Raw genomic sequence first — 16,229 nt, 5'->3', positions numbered from 1 at the left:
AGGCCGGCCGGCGTCCTGGGCGTGCGTCCTGCACCATCACGTAGGACAGCTCTCAGAAGGCCCCGGCGTGGTTCAGTCCTCTCCTCTTGCGATCTTGCAATTCTGAGTAATTTTTGACTCCAGGACCCTGCACTTGCATTTTGTCCCAGGCCACACAAGTTACACGGCCAGTCCTGGGTGCGTGGATAGGGGGCCACCATGTTTGCATGATGATTGAGTCCAAGTAAGGATGTGAGGAGCTCCAAATAAACGGAGGACAGGATCCTTCAGCCTCTGTTGATGCTGAGAAGCAAGAAACAGTAACAGACAAAGGTAGGGAGGTGGCAGGTGGCCAGAGGAAACCAAGAGAGGGACAGGACGGGTGGGACTCCGGAGAAGCTTGCCCTTCATTCTTTAGCCTGATAGGTAGATGTCAAATTCCAGCTGGAAATGGTGTTACTATTGGAAAGAAGGCGGGACACACATCATATGTCGTCTTTGGTAGGGGAGCTTAGTTGAAACAAAGCTGAAAAAAAAGTGATGGAAGAACTATTCAGGATGTACATTTTACAAAGGTAATTTCTCAACAGTTTTAAACAAGGCTATAACTTTGGAAACTTCAGTCTTTCAAAATGCCACCAGTAACTGAAACCAGCAGTCTCTTCCCCCAGACTGGCACATGTGCCTCTGAGGAGCTGATGGCAGCGTGTGCCCCGGGGTGGTCACCATGGAAACTTAGACACCGGGTGAGACACTGAGCCAGCCCCAATCCCACAGCTGAACCTGCAGTCCAAGGTCTTACAGGAATCTGTGTATTCGGAGCACGTTCTGCAGAAATGGAGCCTGTATTTAACAGAAACTTTGCGCGTTACCTCTGTGCTGTGGGGCTGTGGGGAGGACACCTCCCGACTGTATTTCCCACAAATAAGCGGTGCCAACCCTAACGATATTGGATGAGCTTTGGTTTTTCTTCCTGTGCATGGAAGCTGCCCTCAGGACGCACTTCTGAGGGGCGCCGTAACTAATTTTTGGTACTGCAGTGCATTGAGTGGGTGCAAGACCCCCTTCTTTCATCTTCCTTTCTGAGGCCCTCCTGCGTCCTGTACTTTCGGGAAGCCAGAGCCCGGGAGCTGCTGCATCTTGGGGTGGCCCTGGCCCCCAAGAGATGGTCCAGTGTCAGAGCACCGCCCTGCACACCGGCCTGGTAGCCGGTGCCAAGGAGTCCGGCCGGCCGCCGCAGTGCAGCCGAATCGCCCTCAGCACCAGGCCGGCAAGGGCAGCCGGTCCCCAGGAGAGGGGTCCTCGAGGTCGGCCAGGGGGTCCACAGGGCCGGCGCACAGCGAGCATCTGCCCCGTCCCTGACGTTCTGGCCCCCACTGCTGCCCCTCCCGGGGGCGAGGCGCTCGGTGCTAGTGTGGAAGTGCTCTGGGCCACTTTGAAGGTGAATGAAGTTGCCTGATAGGTTTCCATGTTTGATGGGTGAACCTTGTCATGGTCTTGGAAGTCGCTCTTCCTTTGGTGCAGCCCATCTGGAATGACGCGCTTTCTATGCTTCGGGCCACGTCTGCGGCCTGAGAAAGGCGCGGAGGGGCCTGTCAGAGCCAGTCTTTCTTAGGCTCACAAGCTCGCGGTCAGGGGCCTCTAAGAAAATGCAGGACCCCTGTGTCAGGAATGGATTTGCCTTAGAAAAATGAAACCATGGTTTAACTTTTGTTATTTCGTTGGCATCTGATGCCACGGTTAATCATGGTGAACTCTGGCGTGAAACATGCCCTTGTCCTTGGGACGCTTTGAGGGGCGGGCTGTGAGGCTGAGGGAGAGAAGTGGGCACCGAGGCCTTCGTGCACGTCTGACACGGGGGCCCCGCAGTGACGTCCCTAACTGCCTCCTGTTCCCTCAGATAGTGACCAGAGGCTGCGAGACCGTGGAAATGACCCTGAGGAGGAACGGGCTGGGCCAGCTCGGCTTCCACGTGAATTTCGAAGGAATCGTCGCTGACGTGGAGCCCTTCGGCTTTGCCTGGAAGGCTGGCCTGCGCCAGGGGAGCCGCCTCGTGGAGATCTGCACCGTGGCCGTGGCCACCCTGACGCACGAGCAGATGATCGACATGCTGCGGACGTCCGTGACCGTGAAGGTGGTCATCGTCCAGCCCCACGAGGATGGCTCGCCCAGGAGGTAAGGCACGGCAGGGCCCGACGGCTCCCGCGGGTCCTCAGAAGATGCGGCCCAAGGCGTCCTCGACCGGGCTCACTGGGATATCCCCCATCAGAGCGACTGAAAAAGAGCTCTGAAAAGTTCCTAGTGTGTAATACATGATAAATGGTCATTTTCTAAGCAATTTAATGGGACACTGACCACGTAAAAGCTGAGGTATTATACGCTCAGTTGCAGAGCAGCTGCGCGGGTCGCCTGGACCAGCGAGACTGTGTCTGAGGGGAAATGTCTCCATCGTAGCTCAGCCTGTAGCAGACACACTTCTTTGCTATGCATTTGAAGAGTGCCTTTCATAACGCGAAGTCATTGATTATTAACAGGGCATTTAAGAGATCAAAACCTGTATGTCTGAAATAATAACGGCACATCAGATATGCTCACTGTGGTGACTGCTGCATTCTAGCTGAACTGGTTTGGGACATGCTGATGAGCTGTCACGAGAAGCATATGAAAGGAAGTAGCTGGACTTGGGAGGTTCAGAGGTGGGTGGGTGGAGGGTGGGAACAAGAATGGCGTGAGAAAGGGGTACTGTTCCATTGTCAATAGAAAAGGCTCATGCTCAACATCAAGAAAATATGAGGCTGAGAAGAGAAAGAATGCTCACTAAGAACAAGCCATCCACCTGGCGCTGGCCCATCTGGTGCTGCGGCATCTGGACACTCTGCTTCCATCCCAGAAGTTCCTCCAGGCACCTTCAGAGCCCTTGCTCTGGAGAGATAAGAGTTTGCTCAGAACCCAGGCCTTACCAGTGTGATCTTGGGTAACTCACGTGCCCTGTAGGCATCATTTAATGCCTGTAAACTGGGATTATAGTATATCGCCCTCCTCCTACTGTTCTTAAGAGACGATTGAATAAGATGCAGATTAAATAACACCTTCTGACATCGTCAGCACCCACATTTTAGTTAAAAACACTTTAAGGTAGCCCTGACCTGCATGGCTTAGTTGGTTGCGCATCGTCCCTCAAAGCAAAAGGCTTGATTCCCAGTCAGGGCACAGGCCTAGGCTGTGGGTTCAGTCCCTGGTCAGGGCGCCTGCGGGAGGCAGCTTATTGAGGTTTTTCTCCCTCTCTTTCTCCCTGCCTTCCCCCCTCTCTAAAAATAAGCAAATAAAAATCACTTTAAGATATTCATTTGAATGCTTTCATGCTCTAAGAGCAATTCTTACCATTCGAAGTTAACAAGATGCCGATTCCACTTTCTGAACTTCTTTCTGTGGCCGCCAAGGACATCCTCCATCTCCTGGCCTCTGCCTGTAAAACCAGCACTGTCCCCTGACGCTCTCTGTGATGTATGTCCCTTGTCGGTACCATCTGCAGCTGTGGCCACGAGCCACACGTGACTGTTGCACCCCTGAAATGCGGCTAGTGCGACTGAGGAGATGAATTTTTCATTTATATTAATTAAGATTGAATTACCCGTGTAGGGGAGGAACAAATTTTCCTCTACCCTCAAGGTTCTTCTGACTGGTCTAATAATCAAACAGACATAAGACAGATTAGCAATAGAAAATAATCAAATTTAATATATACACATGTGTGGGCAGCCCGCGTGCATGAGGTTCAGAGATCGAATGGAGGGTCTTGTTCAGACTCTGCCCCGTTAAGTCCCTTCGCTCCCCAGGGACCCCATACAGTGGCATGGGTACAAAGAAATCCAAGACAAACACTACCTTATTTCCAGTGAGACTTGGAAATAATCGAAGGCAAATCCTTTAGACTTTTGAAGCTAAAATATGGCAAGTGAAAGCCTTTTAAAATAAATTTTAAGCCAGTTATTAGAAATTTTATCATATAGTAAGATTCCTTTGTTCCTTTGGTAGAGTTAAAGGTTTGTAAATTTTATGTTGAAAATTTATCTTTTATCCTCGTATCTATCTTAGAGGTTGATTACTACCACAGAAATGTTACCCTGCCCTCCCTTTGGGTTAAAAACATTCTTCTTCTATTTTTAGTTTCGGTCTATAAGGAGACATGTTTAAAGCTTTCAAGAGATCTGGTTAATAAAAATGTTCAAGTTATCATTATGTTTGGTATTTAAAGCATATGATTTTAAAAAGTAGAATCTCCTAAGAAATACTGAATATTTTTAGTGAAAACAAATACACCAAAACTACCATTTAAAACTTTTGGCTGTTATCTCTTTTACCCAAGGATGTGTTTAACTGCCTTGGTCTGTGTGTAATTCTTTCTCTGTGTTAAATGCAAATTCTCTTATTAAAACTATTCTAGATATTTAGCAATTTTGCCTTTGTTTCCCGGAGGTCTCATAACATTATTCCCTGAAGCTACAGATCTTTCTCTTGATTAATCTAGAATAAGCATGTTACATATTTCAACTTTAACCAGGATCAGAATTAGCCATTTGCCTGCTAGTAATCCTCCCAAATTGGCACGCCCATCCATCCACATTTTCGCAAAGTCTTAGGCCTAGCACGTATCAGTTAAAATCTTCCAATCCAGTCTTCCAAAGTTGTACGAATTTGAATTTGTAAGTTTTTAAATCCACGTTTTTGTTAGTTAGGGACTCGCGCTGCCTGGGCCTGCCTGGATGCCCCACCCCCACCCCCAGGAAGTCCTCGCTGTCCTCAGGCAGCAGTTTCCCCAGCCCCCAAGGGCTCTGCCCTGGGCTGCCCTGCAGGTGTGCAGGCCAGTTTGAATTTCAAACCCCCCCGCCCCCCCCTCCGCCCCCTCTGGCGGCCTCCGCCTTCTGTCCACTTTTTGAGAAGCTGGAGAGCGGGGCCTTGAAGGGGAAACGGGAAGCACTTGACTCATTTTTAAAATTAAAATACAAACCTTTTCAACGAAACATTGCTTAGCACTGTCAGTCCCATAACAAAATACACAAATGTACGCCTCAAGGTAATGCTGCACCTTTGATTTGTAGTGCGGAAAATGAGCTCATCTCTTTTCACAGATTGGCTCTTAGTGCCTGTCAGGGAGGGGGCAAGAAAAAAAACATTCATTTACATGGACTGTGTGTGTGTGTGTGTGTGTGTGTGCGCGCGCGTGATTTTTAAAAAGTTGTCTTTAATGGAAGAGCCATGAGGTCTGCCAAGATGGCCCACTTAATGAATTGCAAGATATTTCATTCTTCGTAAACATTGTGAATAATGGAGTGAAGATGCTTCAATTCATTTCTGCCATTTATCAGCTTGATTTTCGCCCAACAGGGTATCAGGGAGAAATAATTCGCCTCGGAGCCCATCTGCCCCTGTCGGCGGCGGGCGAGGCCTGTCATTTAATAGACTCCCTCCTGGTCCTCCGGGGGTCAGGTGTTTGCTATGACTCAGAAGCTGCTGCTTTAAATGAAGTCTTTAGCTGGGAAAGTATTTACATGGAATCAAAAGCCGCCCTGCATTTTGAAGTCTTGTTCTGAAGCCTCGGGTTGATCATTCAGCCGTCCCTCAGCTTGAAAGGAAGGCAAAGTCATTTTTCGATTTCCTTGTGGAGTTCCACAGAACGCCAAGCAGGGAAGGTCCCCTTTGGGGATGCTTATTAAGTGATTTCGTGCTGGGATCAGATCCTGAGTGAGTCCGAATGGGCTGGGAATGAGCGGCAGGAAGCAGTTTGGGAATAGCGCTCCTCAAGCTCAAGTGCGGTTTAAAGGGAGGAGGGCGCCTCCCCAGCCAGCAGTCCCTGGGCTGTGCTGGCGGTGCCTAATTAACCTTGGCTTTGGGAGGGATGGTGCGGCCCAGCCCCCGGCCTTCAGAGGTGACTGGCCTTCTCTCGGTGTCATCCTAAAGAAAGCAGATCAACTGAAAAGGCTGATATAAAGGAAATAACAACTCATCAGAATTATGCGTGAGTTGTTACGCACTGTGAATGATTTAGTAAATATGTCCAATAAAAATGGAAATGGAATTCCTTGCTGGGTGCATCTGTTTTGTGTGGTTTTTCATACTTGGTTGACATGACATAGTTTTCTCTATAATGCAGAACGGTGGACATTATCTCATGTTGTCATGAATCTCAATTGTGGTTCTCTCATCATTCTATAAAATTCAAGCTCTATGTTCTCCACTGCTGTTCTGCTGCCCACTACCTGACCATTGAACTCCCTGAAGTACACAGGGGAGGACGTGGGAATCGGAATAGGAAGGAGAAGTCACTTTTGTTAGATTAGTGGAGTGTGTGTGTGTGTGTGTGTAGATGGGAGTGGAAATCTGGGCTGAAGTGAGGTTTGGAGGTTACAGTTTATTTGTATGGATACAAACATTAGTTATGTCTGGTATTGTCTCATGGGTCCTGAAAAAAAAAATACAGAACTTAGGTTCTTGAAGTAACTGAACCACACTCACTGCACTGAGTTCCTACAAAATACTGTTGATTGTTCTCTCACTCCTTGAAGTATGAAGCCTGGATTACAGGACGAACGTTAGGTAGGTTAGCTCAGATTTACTCACTCATTCGCTCATTCATTCCCAGGTTTTGCCTGAAACTGTGCTGGTTACTGGGGCTTTTGAATGGAATAGGACAGACCTAATCTTTACTTTCATGGACTCCTTTTTGTCTCCCTAGGATTCTAAAACACAGTATTTTCCGTTTACATTTTTGTTGTCGAGCAATAGTCTTCTCCAACTGTAGCAGCAGCGAACTGCTTGATAACAGGTCCCCGCCCACTCAGCCTCTCCGGCGAACACTCTGTGTCTTAGTGTCCACGCTGTTCTGCAGTTTGGTATCTTGTCATGTTACTGGCACTGTGACAGAAATGCAAGGATGACAGGAAAGCATGAACTCGCTGTCACTTCAGCAGAGAGACCTGTCTCATGCTTGACACGTTACACCATGCCGTGCGAGTGGACAGCCAATGATGTTCTCCTGATGGAAATATTCTCATCAAAAACCAGGCATCAGCTAGCTATTGAGAAACCTTCTGTGTTTAATTCTGAAGTATATAATGCAATAAAATGTTATTTCTGGTCTCAAGCTTTCTAAGAAAGAAAAGGAAGCGGTTGGCTTTGTGAAGAGTTTCCTGAGCCGTTTAGTTGAACGCTGTGCTGGATACGACCCACTGGGGAGACCCCGCGGGGGGAGACCAGTCGGCGCCAGCACTTGGTGCGGAAGGAAAGGATTGGAAGCTGATGAGTTACTCAGTTCCAGGTAGCCTCGCTGCCTCTGGCATATAACACGCACCTTTTCGATTCAAGTCCATAGTCAAAGGGCCGGGTCAGGTGGGTTCATGGTCTGATGTCTCTGTCTAGAGTCTAGCTGTCTTTCTCTTTCTGTAAATTTGTGAAAAGTGAGTATTTCATTTAGTACCTGTTTTGCGTTTGGCACTGCCCTAACCTCTCCCTTAAGCCATACTATGTGGTTATCTCTCTGTTGCAAGCTTTTGATTTTTTATGCAACAAAAAGAGTTTGTGATTCAAGTGAATGAGCTTCAATTACCCCTGTCACCTTGTTGGATGATTTGGAAAGAGTCTTTAGCTCTTAGCAGCCTATTAGCATAACAGACGCTAAAATGATTAAAATATCAGTGATTGCTTTAATCCCTAGGGCTATAAAGGGTTCTTTTGCAAAGTGCATAATATAAAAGGAGCAGGTAGTTCTTTTCAGGGGATCTCGGCGTCTTTGTTTCCAAAGATTTTTTTTTAGCTTCCAGTGGAAAATACGGCATATGTGGGCCACATTAACTGTTCTTTGATGGTTTTCTAAGGAAGTGGCCTAGGGTTTTGGAAAGAGCACTGAGCTAGGAGTCAGAGGTCCCAAGTTCCGGCATGAACCTGCCTCTGAGTAGCTGTCTCACCTTTCCAACGTCTCTGAAAATTGGCCATGTCCTTGGTACTCCTTGGACGTTTGTGGCGCATGGTGGGGGTGTAGTGTGCGTGGAAAGCAGCTAAGCGCCCTCCAAGGTAAGTGGCGGATGGGAGTAAAGGACAGCGGTGGGGCAGGCTGTGAGGCTGTTCATTAGATCACAGGGTTTAGTTAAAGAGTCTCTACGAGGCAGCCAAGTCAAGTAAAATGAGCAGGCCGTTTCAGAGCACAGTCAAGGCAGGTTGTGATCACCTGATTACACGTCGCCAGGCGGTCCCTGGCTTACCCAGCCCAGGTCCGGCTCCTCTGTTCAAGTGCCTTTTTTTTTTTTCCTAAGACTATGCCTTGTCAGCTTTTTCAGTTCTCTCGGTTTTTGGTTTCGTTTTGCTATACTTCAAAAGAATCATCGCTATTTGTTATCTCCTGAGACTCACTCCCTTGAAGCACCATGAAGTTGTATGTCCTGCCTTTTACGTACAATGAAAAGAATAAAGGAACAGAGTGACGATGTGTTGTGTAGGTGAATGTACGTGGAGGAAATGTAACAGTTCTACAATTGTCTGCAATTCTGATTGTTACACAAAGTCAAACTTTACAGTTCGTCCTTCTGTAAATAGATGTGATCTCATTATACACAACAGTGATGTTGAGTGGATAGAGGAAGGCGGTGAGCACTTTTGTGAACTTTCATGTGCCTTTCGCTGTTTAATATTTGTGTCCTCTATCTTACGAAAGCGGAAAGGACTATCTCCTTGTAACTGACCTCTCTCTTGCGAAGCCGTCACTTCAGGGAGCCCATGTGTTTCACATGATTTGATCCCGACACTCCCTGCGTGGTTCCTGCTTCACCCACAGGAGGAGAAACATGGGCCCAATGAGGTTGTCCCGTTTCCGAGCTATGTATTGGCAGGTCTGGGTTTTGAGCCCCGAGCCCAGACTCTCTTCCTTGGAGAACAGGTGGTGGACGGAGTAGAGAAGACCATACAGCTTGTCTGCACCACCCGCCCCCCACGCTGCTGCCCTGGTGGTAGGGCTGTGCAGGGGAGACCCCACAGCCTCCGCTTCCAAAGGCCCGAAGTATTAATGGTAGGACATGGAGGGCTCTCCCAGGAAACTAGAGATGCCATTGGAAGGGAACGGGCCTCGGTGGGTAGCTGCCATCTTGCTGGCACCTCCGCTGGGCGTCTCTGAAGTTGAGGGAGCATGGATACGGTGCATGGTTGACAGTGAGTGTGGGTGCCTGTCAGCTGTGAACGAGAGTAGACGCCACCCCTCTGCTGGCCTGGCCCAGAAGCGGTAGCAGCTGCGGACCCGAAACCTGGTGCTGGGCAACCCTGCGTGAGGCAGCGGGGGCAGCTGCTGCTGCGTTTGGAGAGCGTCCCTTTGCAGGAATAAGCCAGCCTGGGAACCCCACAAAGCCAAGCGCGGAAGGACACGCGGTTGTGTTTTTCAGAATAAAGCAGTCGCATGTAAGAGCCTCCAAGGGCTCCGACTCACGGAGCCGCTTGTCATTCTTACAGTTTTGTCGTGTTGCATTTTAACCAGCACATTCTCTATGACCTTCTTGGTTGACAAAATGTTTTGCCTTCCAGGATGCACTCCTAAGAGAGACTAGACTCACAAAAGTTTCTGGCTAGACGAGCAGCATTAAAAAATTATATTTATTTTTAACTCTGCAGCTGAGCTTTTATTGATCTCTACGCAGCATTCATGCTAATTAGAAGCATAAGTAGATGACACGTTCCTTTGTTATTGAGCGAAGAGGAACCGGGTAGGCGTCCATGTAAGTGATCCTGCAGCCTTATCTGATGTCTCACGTGTCTCCTTCTGGCAAGCAGGCTGTGAAAGCTGCCTGGAGCTAGAGATGCAGCTCGACCTGCTGCCTGCCCAGCGAGTGGAGAGGAAGCCAAGGGCGTGTATCGTGAGCCCTGAATCTGCACACAAATTCAGGGAAGCAAAAGACTCAGGTCTTTTCTTTAAAAATGTTTCATTTACACACAAGACACTTTTTCAGAAGTGTCTTTTGTGCTGGGTCTCTTCACATTTGGTCAATTTGGGCTTCCGTTGCTCTTGACTTACTGGTGAGAAATACTTGCCGGGTGAGCCGGGATGGTGCTGCCTGGTGTCCCGAGCTGAGACCACCCAGGAGGAGAGAGGAGTGTGCGAGGGCAGGTGCAGGGGCAGGGCGAGTGCGCCCCGCGGCACGGGGGCCTCTGCAGGCTGATGTGTTATTCCAGTTCTACACCTTTCCCATTTCCCTAAACGTGTGTTGCATTTTCTATTCTCCTTTTTTCAAGGAGTTTCTCATTCACATGGAGCAGAACGAAGGTTGATCAGGCTTGGTATGTTATAATTAGTAATAGTTCTGTGGCATCTTAGTCACAGAACTAAAAAAGGAACTATTGAATTTATAAGAGCAGTTGCTGTAAAAGTGTCACATTATAACAAAATTAATTTTGGTTTAAAAATAATGCCCTGCTTTTCCGATCAGCTGATTATTATTAGAGCCAAAGAATGCTGGTTCTTAGGATTAAAAGATCATTTACACAGGACTTTGTGCAAGAGCCTGGAAACAGAATAATCCCACATTGATCCTCTTCAGTGGAATGCACCGCACACATCCTAGTCGCGCTCTCTCAAGTATTACTCACAATTACACACCGACGGAGCTCCCCTCTTCTGGGGTTCAAGCTGAATTACAAGTTAACTAAAGATCACAACCCATGAGCATAAATTAAGGCCACCGCACAACTCAGACATCCGTCTTCTCTTTCTTTATTCTCCCCTTTAAACCAAACCTAATCAACCTGAAACCTGGGCGAGCACTAGAAATGCAAGTTGTCCCTTGGTTCACAAGACGCGAGATATATGTTCCTTTCATTCAAATTGTAAATCCGGGGCCTTTAACTTTGGTAGGTTCCCCGAAAAATTCCTGGGCCTGCACTGTTCGAGGCTGGTGCAGCCTTAGAGACGCCGCAGCCGGGGGGTCACCGAACACCCAGCGACTTGTGCAGAGCATCAGTTAGGGCAGGAGACCTGGTAGCTTTTCTTGAAGTTTTGATATTGACTGTTACAGCCCAGCATTAGGACTTCTAATTAGGCCCTCGGTCATGGGGATGAGTCAGGAGGACCAGGGGATGTGTTATCTACTTAAATAGAGAAACCCTTGGAAACAATAGAAGTCCAGGAGTAAAAATTGTAGAGCTTTGGCATTTCACAACACACACACACACACACACACACTCCAATGTAAATCTGGGCTTACTAAATTTGGCCCGTAACTTAACACATTCAATAAATCCAGAGTAATTTAAACTTGCTTGGGTAAGAGAGATGGATTTTGCTTTGCGGGAAGAGGCATTGAAAGATAAAAGTTTGCTAATACGTAGATCGTCACTGCAGCATCCTCTGTAAGCAGACGTGTATCCCGTTAGCATGGTTTGTCCAGCCCATCCTTCTAGCCTCCAAAGGTAGCAACAGCGTCCCTTTGGCTTCCTAAGCCAAAAGGCAGGACTTGCTTTTTATTTCTGCCCGTCTCTGCATCCCAGGCTCCAAGTACTGTTGATTTCAAAGGTAGGAAATGACCCTTCAATTGCTGTTGAGAAGAACAGAGCTATTCCATGTACCAGACCTCTGGTGGGGCCTGGCCCTGCGCCAGCCTCCTCACCCGCCGCCCCAGAAGCTTAGGGTCTCCCATTAGACCCAGGGACCTGAATTCCGCAGTGATGTGTCATGATACAGATCTTTTCTCATTCATTTTTCAGGGCACTCTGTGGACCTTTTACGCGGGTGTTACATATCCTTTAGTTCTGGAAAGTATCTTGCATTATTGCGAAATAATTTTCTCCCCACCTTGTCCTTTCTCTTATTGTTCTGGTCCTTCTGTTAGATGGGTGTTAGACTTTTTGGACTGGACTTTAATTTTCGTATGTTTGCTTTCCTGTAACTTCCTGGGAGAGTTATTCAGTATACCTGTCAAGTCTTACTGATTAAGTTTATTGATTTTTAAATTTTAGAAGTTTCTTCTTCTTCTCTGACGATACCGTTGGTTGGTGTGCCTCGCCGTAGAGTAATTGGGTAGCTTGCCGCTGCCTGTGTTTTCTCCAGAGAAAGAGCCGCCTCTGTCTTCGTGGGATGCTAAGGATGCTGAAGCTGGATTTGGTGAAGAAGAGAGTCCCGGGTCTTGTTTACCAGGGAGAATTGTATTAACTTCTGCTTTCAGCTGAGCGCTCCTCTGTGCCTCGTGGCGGGAGGGGAGTACCCCGGGCCATGAGGCTCCTGGCCCAAGAGGTGGCGGCTGCTGCCTGGATGGGCCAGCTCCCCACAGAGCCCGGGGCAGACCTCTCTTCTTTCACTTTCTCCCCTGCGGGGCCCAGTGCTTCCTGTCCCAGCAGATGTCCAAGGTGTGGCCTTGCTGCTCCGTGCCTTCCCCTCTGCCTCCCTTGGCTTCGCCTCCCTCTGCTCTGCCAGGCCAGCCCCTTTCTTCCATTTGCCTTCCATGTGTATGGGCTGGGTTTTTGAGTTTCCAGGGCCTCCAAAGTTTGACAGTCACGTTTGTGTCTGTTTATGGCTCCCTTTGCTCTCTTGTGGTGATTTTGAGAAGGGCTGAAAAGCTGTACCATCTTGAAGGAGGTCTACCTTTTAGGGAGCAGAGCCTTGCCCTGGTGGACGTCTCAAATGTTGGAACGGCTTTGATGCCGACCCGGGAGTGTCCAGGGAGCGGCACTGGCTTTGGGTGCTAACTGCATTGTCAGAGCGGTAAATGGGGACTTTCTGCCACAATGCTCACGTTTGACGCTTTCCCAGTTATCCCATGTCCCCACCCAACTGGACCCGTTCGCTTCACAGGCCGACTCCGGTTAACAGTGCCGACTGCACTGTGCAAGAGTGGGAAACTTGAGGGGCCTGACTTAAATCCCACTTTCAGTCGAAAGGGTCTGACGTCCTGGCTGGCCGTTTGGGCACGTGGGAGAGCATGCGAGGTAGGGCATGACCTTCGGGGGCTGTAACACCAGTTTGAGAGAGCGACTGTGGTGGCTGAAAACCCCACGCGACTTTGACAGCAGGGACTCAGGTTTTCCCTTGATTGTGACAGCTTCCACTAACTTTGTTTTTCACTTTGTTCAGACTCCATAGAAAATGTGACATGAGACTCTGCTTCCTGCTGACGTGACCACAGTTTAAAATACCTAGTTCAGATTATGTATGAGGCGATTTTTAACTATTAAATTTTTTTTTTTATTCTCATCCAAGCACTGCTTATTTCATTGCTTTTAGAGAGAGTGAGGGCAGAGACATCAGCGTGAGAGAGAAACACTAATCAGTTGCCTTCTCATATGCGCCCCATCTGGGGATTGAACCCGCAACCCGGGTATGTGCACTGATGGGATTCGAACCTACAACCCTTCAGTCCACAGGATGACAGTCCGGCCAACTGACCCATGCTGACCAGAGCTAAACTATTAAAATTTTTCATTGCCCATGTTCGTTGTGTATGATTCCATGTATACTGATGGGTTAAAGATAAATCCAGGTCTGTCCAAGAAGTTTGCAGACACAGTGTCCTCGAGACAGCCAGCGGCGATAGCTGTCCCTGAGCCAGAGCCGCACGTGATCCTGAATCCTACTGGGCCGTAAGTAGACCAGGTCACCGTAAGCCAGGGAGAGCCTGCTGCACACGTTGCTGGTTTGTGTCCCAGAGGCACGATGAGAGATCACTGAAACCCACCCCCGCCTCTGCCCGCGGCCCGTGTCTCCCCGCAGGGCACCCGCACTGGCGACAAACGGCTTCCTGCCGGCCTTGGCGCTGCTCAGCAGAGCCCGCAGGTCTTGGCAAGAAGGGGGGTCTGAGCTGAGTCTTGGGCCAGACCTGGAGATGCAGTTGCCAGGAGGGGTGCACGGGGATCCAGACATTTGGGGGAAGACAAGATGTGCGGGGACTGTGGGTGGCCAGACCACTGAATTGTCTAGTAGCCGTGTTAAAAATATTGTATTTAAAAGCAGGTGAAATTATTTTTAATCGTATATTCTGCTAATGTCTCAAATATTTCAACATCCAATAAATATTAAAAATTATTAGTGAGAGAGTTCATATTATTTTTTTGTTAGGTCTTTGAAATCCAGGGTGTATTTTATACTTACCATCAATTTAGATGGGGAATCTTCAAAATACTTGCGATGTTTAGATTTCACAAACTTGCAGCTGTACAAGCAGGTCCACGTACCCACGGTATTTCAACCCTACGTAAAAAGGAAGGCGTCGCGTGTCGGATCTCAAAGGGGGCCTGTGATCCAGGCGCTGCGCCCCTCCGTCGCTCCGCCCCACCTCAGGGCCCTGCTGCCTCGCGTCCCCGCCGCTGCCCTGTGGGCCACGCAGCTCCCGAGGGAGCGCGGGGCGCGGGGACGTTTCCAGGAAGAGGAATCTTGGGGGGCACTTGTAGAAAGGAGGGCGACAGACAGAGAAACCGGCTGCAGTCTGCCAGCCTCAGCCGCACAGGACCTCGGCCATGGCCCGGCCTCCTGTGCGGCCGCCTGTAATGGAGGCTCCGTGCAGAGTGCGGCTCCAGGGCAGTGGAGTTTTGTCACGTGTTGACACGGTCACCACAAACAAGATGACCGGCATTTCCATCCTCCCTAGAAGTGACGCACCTAAGTTCGGAGCGTGTTATTTCCAGGGTCTTTGGGCAGGAACCTGGTGACAGGAGAGCGGTCTGGCTCTGCCAGGTCACTCTGAGCAAGGCGCTCCGCGTCCCTGGGCTCCTGTGCCTGGTCGCTGCGACTGCGCCGTCCTCCCCCTCCCCAGAAGGGTGCTCGCGTTGGCTCACAACCTCTCGGGCCCTGGAGGCCCCTGTGGTGCCAGGCGTTAACCCTTTTAGTTCCTTGGGGGGGGCAGGAGCCCCGTCCCCCTGAGTTTTTTCACTCTTCGATTCACTCCCCACCCCCGTATGTCACGCTTCGGTTTCGGGTCACCTCACAGCCATGTCTTCAGCATGGGTGAAACGCAGCAGCGAGGCTGAGGGCAGAGAGCCCTTGTAAGTCCCAGACTCAGTGATTGGAGGCAGGAGAGGGCCTGGATGGTCAGGACACACGGGCTGTGACAGCTGAGCTGCCCACCCCCCACGGAGGGAACGGCCCTCCCTGGGGCCTGTGAGCCCTGACAAGCACGCGTGGCCACCCGGAAGCCGCGCCCCTGGCTACGAGCCTCCGTCTCACCGCCTCTCCTTGCCTCCCCAGAGGGTGTTCAGAGCTCTGCCGGATTCCCATGGTGGAGTACAAGCTGGACAGCGAGGGCACGCCCTGCGAGTACAAAACCCCCTTCCGGAGGAACACCACGTGGCACCGGGTGCCCACGCCAGCCCTGCAGCCCCTGCCCAGAGCCTCCCCCGCGCCCGGCACGCCTGACCGGCTGCAGTGCCAGCAGCTGCTGCAGCAGGCCCAGGCCGCCATCCCGCGCAGCACCTCCTTCGACCGCAAGCTGCCCGACGGCACCAGGTACAGCCGGCACTGCCACTTCAGACGGCGGGGGGCCGGGGGCAGGGTGGCTTTTCCTTGGGCTTCGTGGGTTCTGAGTCAGCTTGTTCTGAACAAGTTGGCGGGCGGGGCGGGGCAGGCCCCAGACGCAGGGGTGCTTGGAACTGGCCCGCTCCTGGCCCTGTGATGTCGAGTCACCATTTTGTACACCTGCAACTCACAGAATATTGTATGTCAACTATAACTGAAAAATAAATTTTCAAGAAAGCGAAGGTCGTAACCACAGGTTTCACCCACCATCCATAATCCTCCTGGTCAGCTCATTCTCTAAACCGCCTTGGGAAAGACCCCAAGGAACTGTTGTGCACGGCCCTCTAGATACCTGTTAATAGTTCTGAGTAAAAATAAAACTGCCAAATCGGTGATTATATCCCACCATCCTAAATGTGGGCAGTATTTTAAGAGATCCTAGATCATTAGCATTTCATGACTTTTCTCTCATTTTAAGCAAAGTGAGTCGCGTTGAAAATTAATTTTTTCGACGTCAGAATGCAGTTGCTTTAGAGGTAAAGCCAACAGCACTAGGCTCTGGCGAGCACTTTTGGAGGCATAATTTGCATAGGTGGTTCTAAGTGAAGCAAAACAGTAAGTTTGCTTTGGTGGCGTTAATTCCCACTCCTTTTGTCTCAGCTGTCACGTAACCTGTGGCCGTGGAGACACCAGAGTGTCCCCGAAGCAGCTCGTCGGGCTCTGCTCCAGCGGAGACCCGTCGGCGCGGATGCGGGGCCTGCACTGTGACGGTGGCGGTTAC

General features: G+C 49.9%; 1 protein-coding gene across 1 annotated transcript in view; it reads left to right on the top strand.

Moving 5' to 3' along the window:
* SIPA1L2 (signal induced proliferation associated 1 like 2) overlaps positions 1–16,229 on the top strand; it is a 179,455-nt gene that overhangs the window by 126,300 nt on the left and 36,926 nt on the right. Inside the window, exons 9-10 of the mRNA XM_054576752.1 lie at positions 1,880–2,154; positions 15,182–15,439. Coding sequence (XP_054432727.1) covers positions 1,880–2,154; positions 15,182–15,439 — 533 coding nt within the window. The remainder of the gene's footprint in view (positions 1–1,879; positions 2,155–15,181; positions 15,440–16,229) is intronic.

This window comes from Pteronotus mesoamericanus, unplaced genomic scaffold, assembly GCF_021234165.1.
Source record: "Pteronotus mesoamericanus isolate MK-2021 breed Mesoamerican mustached bat unplaced genomic scaffold, CSHL_Meso_final contig_347, whole genome shotgun sequence".
Lineage (NCBI taxonomy): Eukaryota > Metazoa > Chordata > Mammalia > Chiroptera > Mormoopidae > Pteronotus > Pteronotus mesoamericanus.
This window is presented reverse-complemented; position numbering and strand designations above follow the sequence as displayed.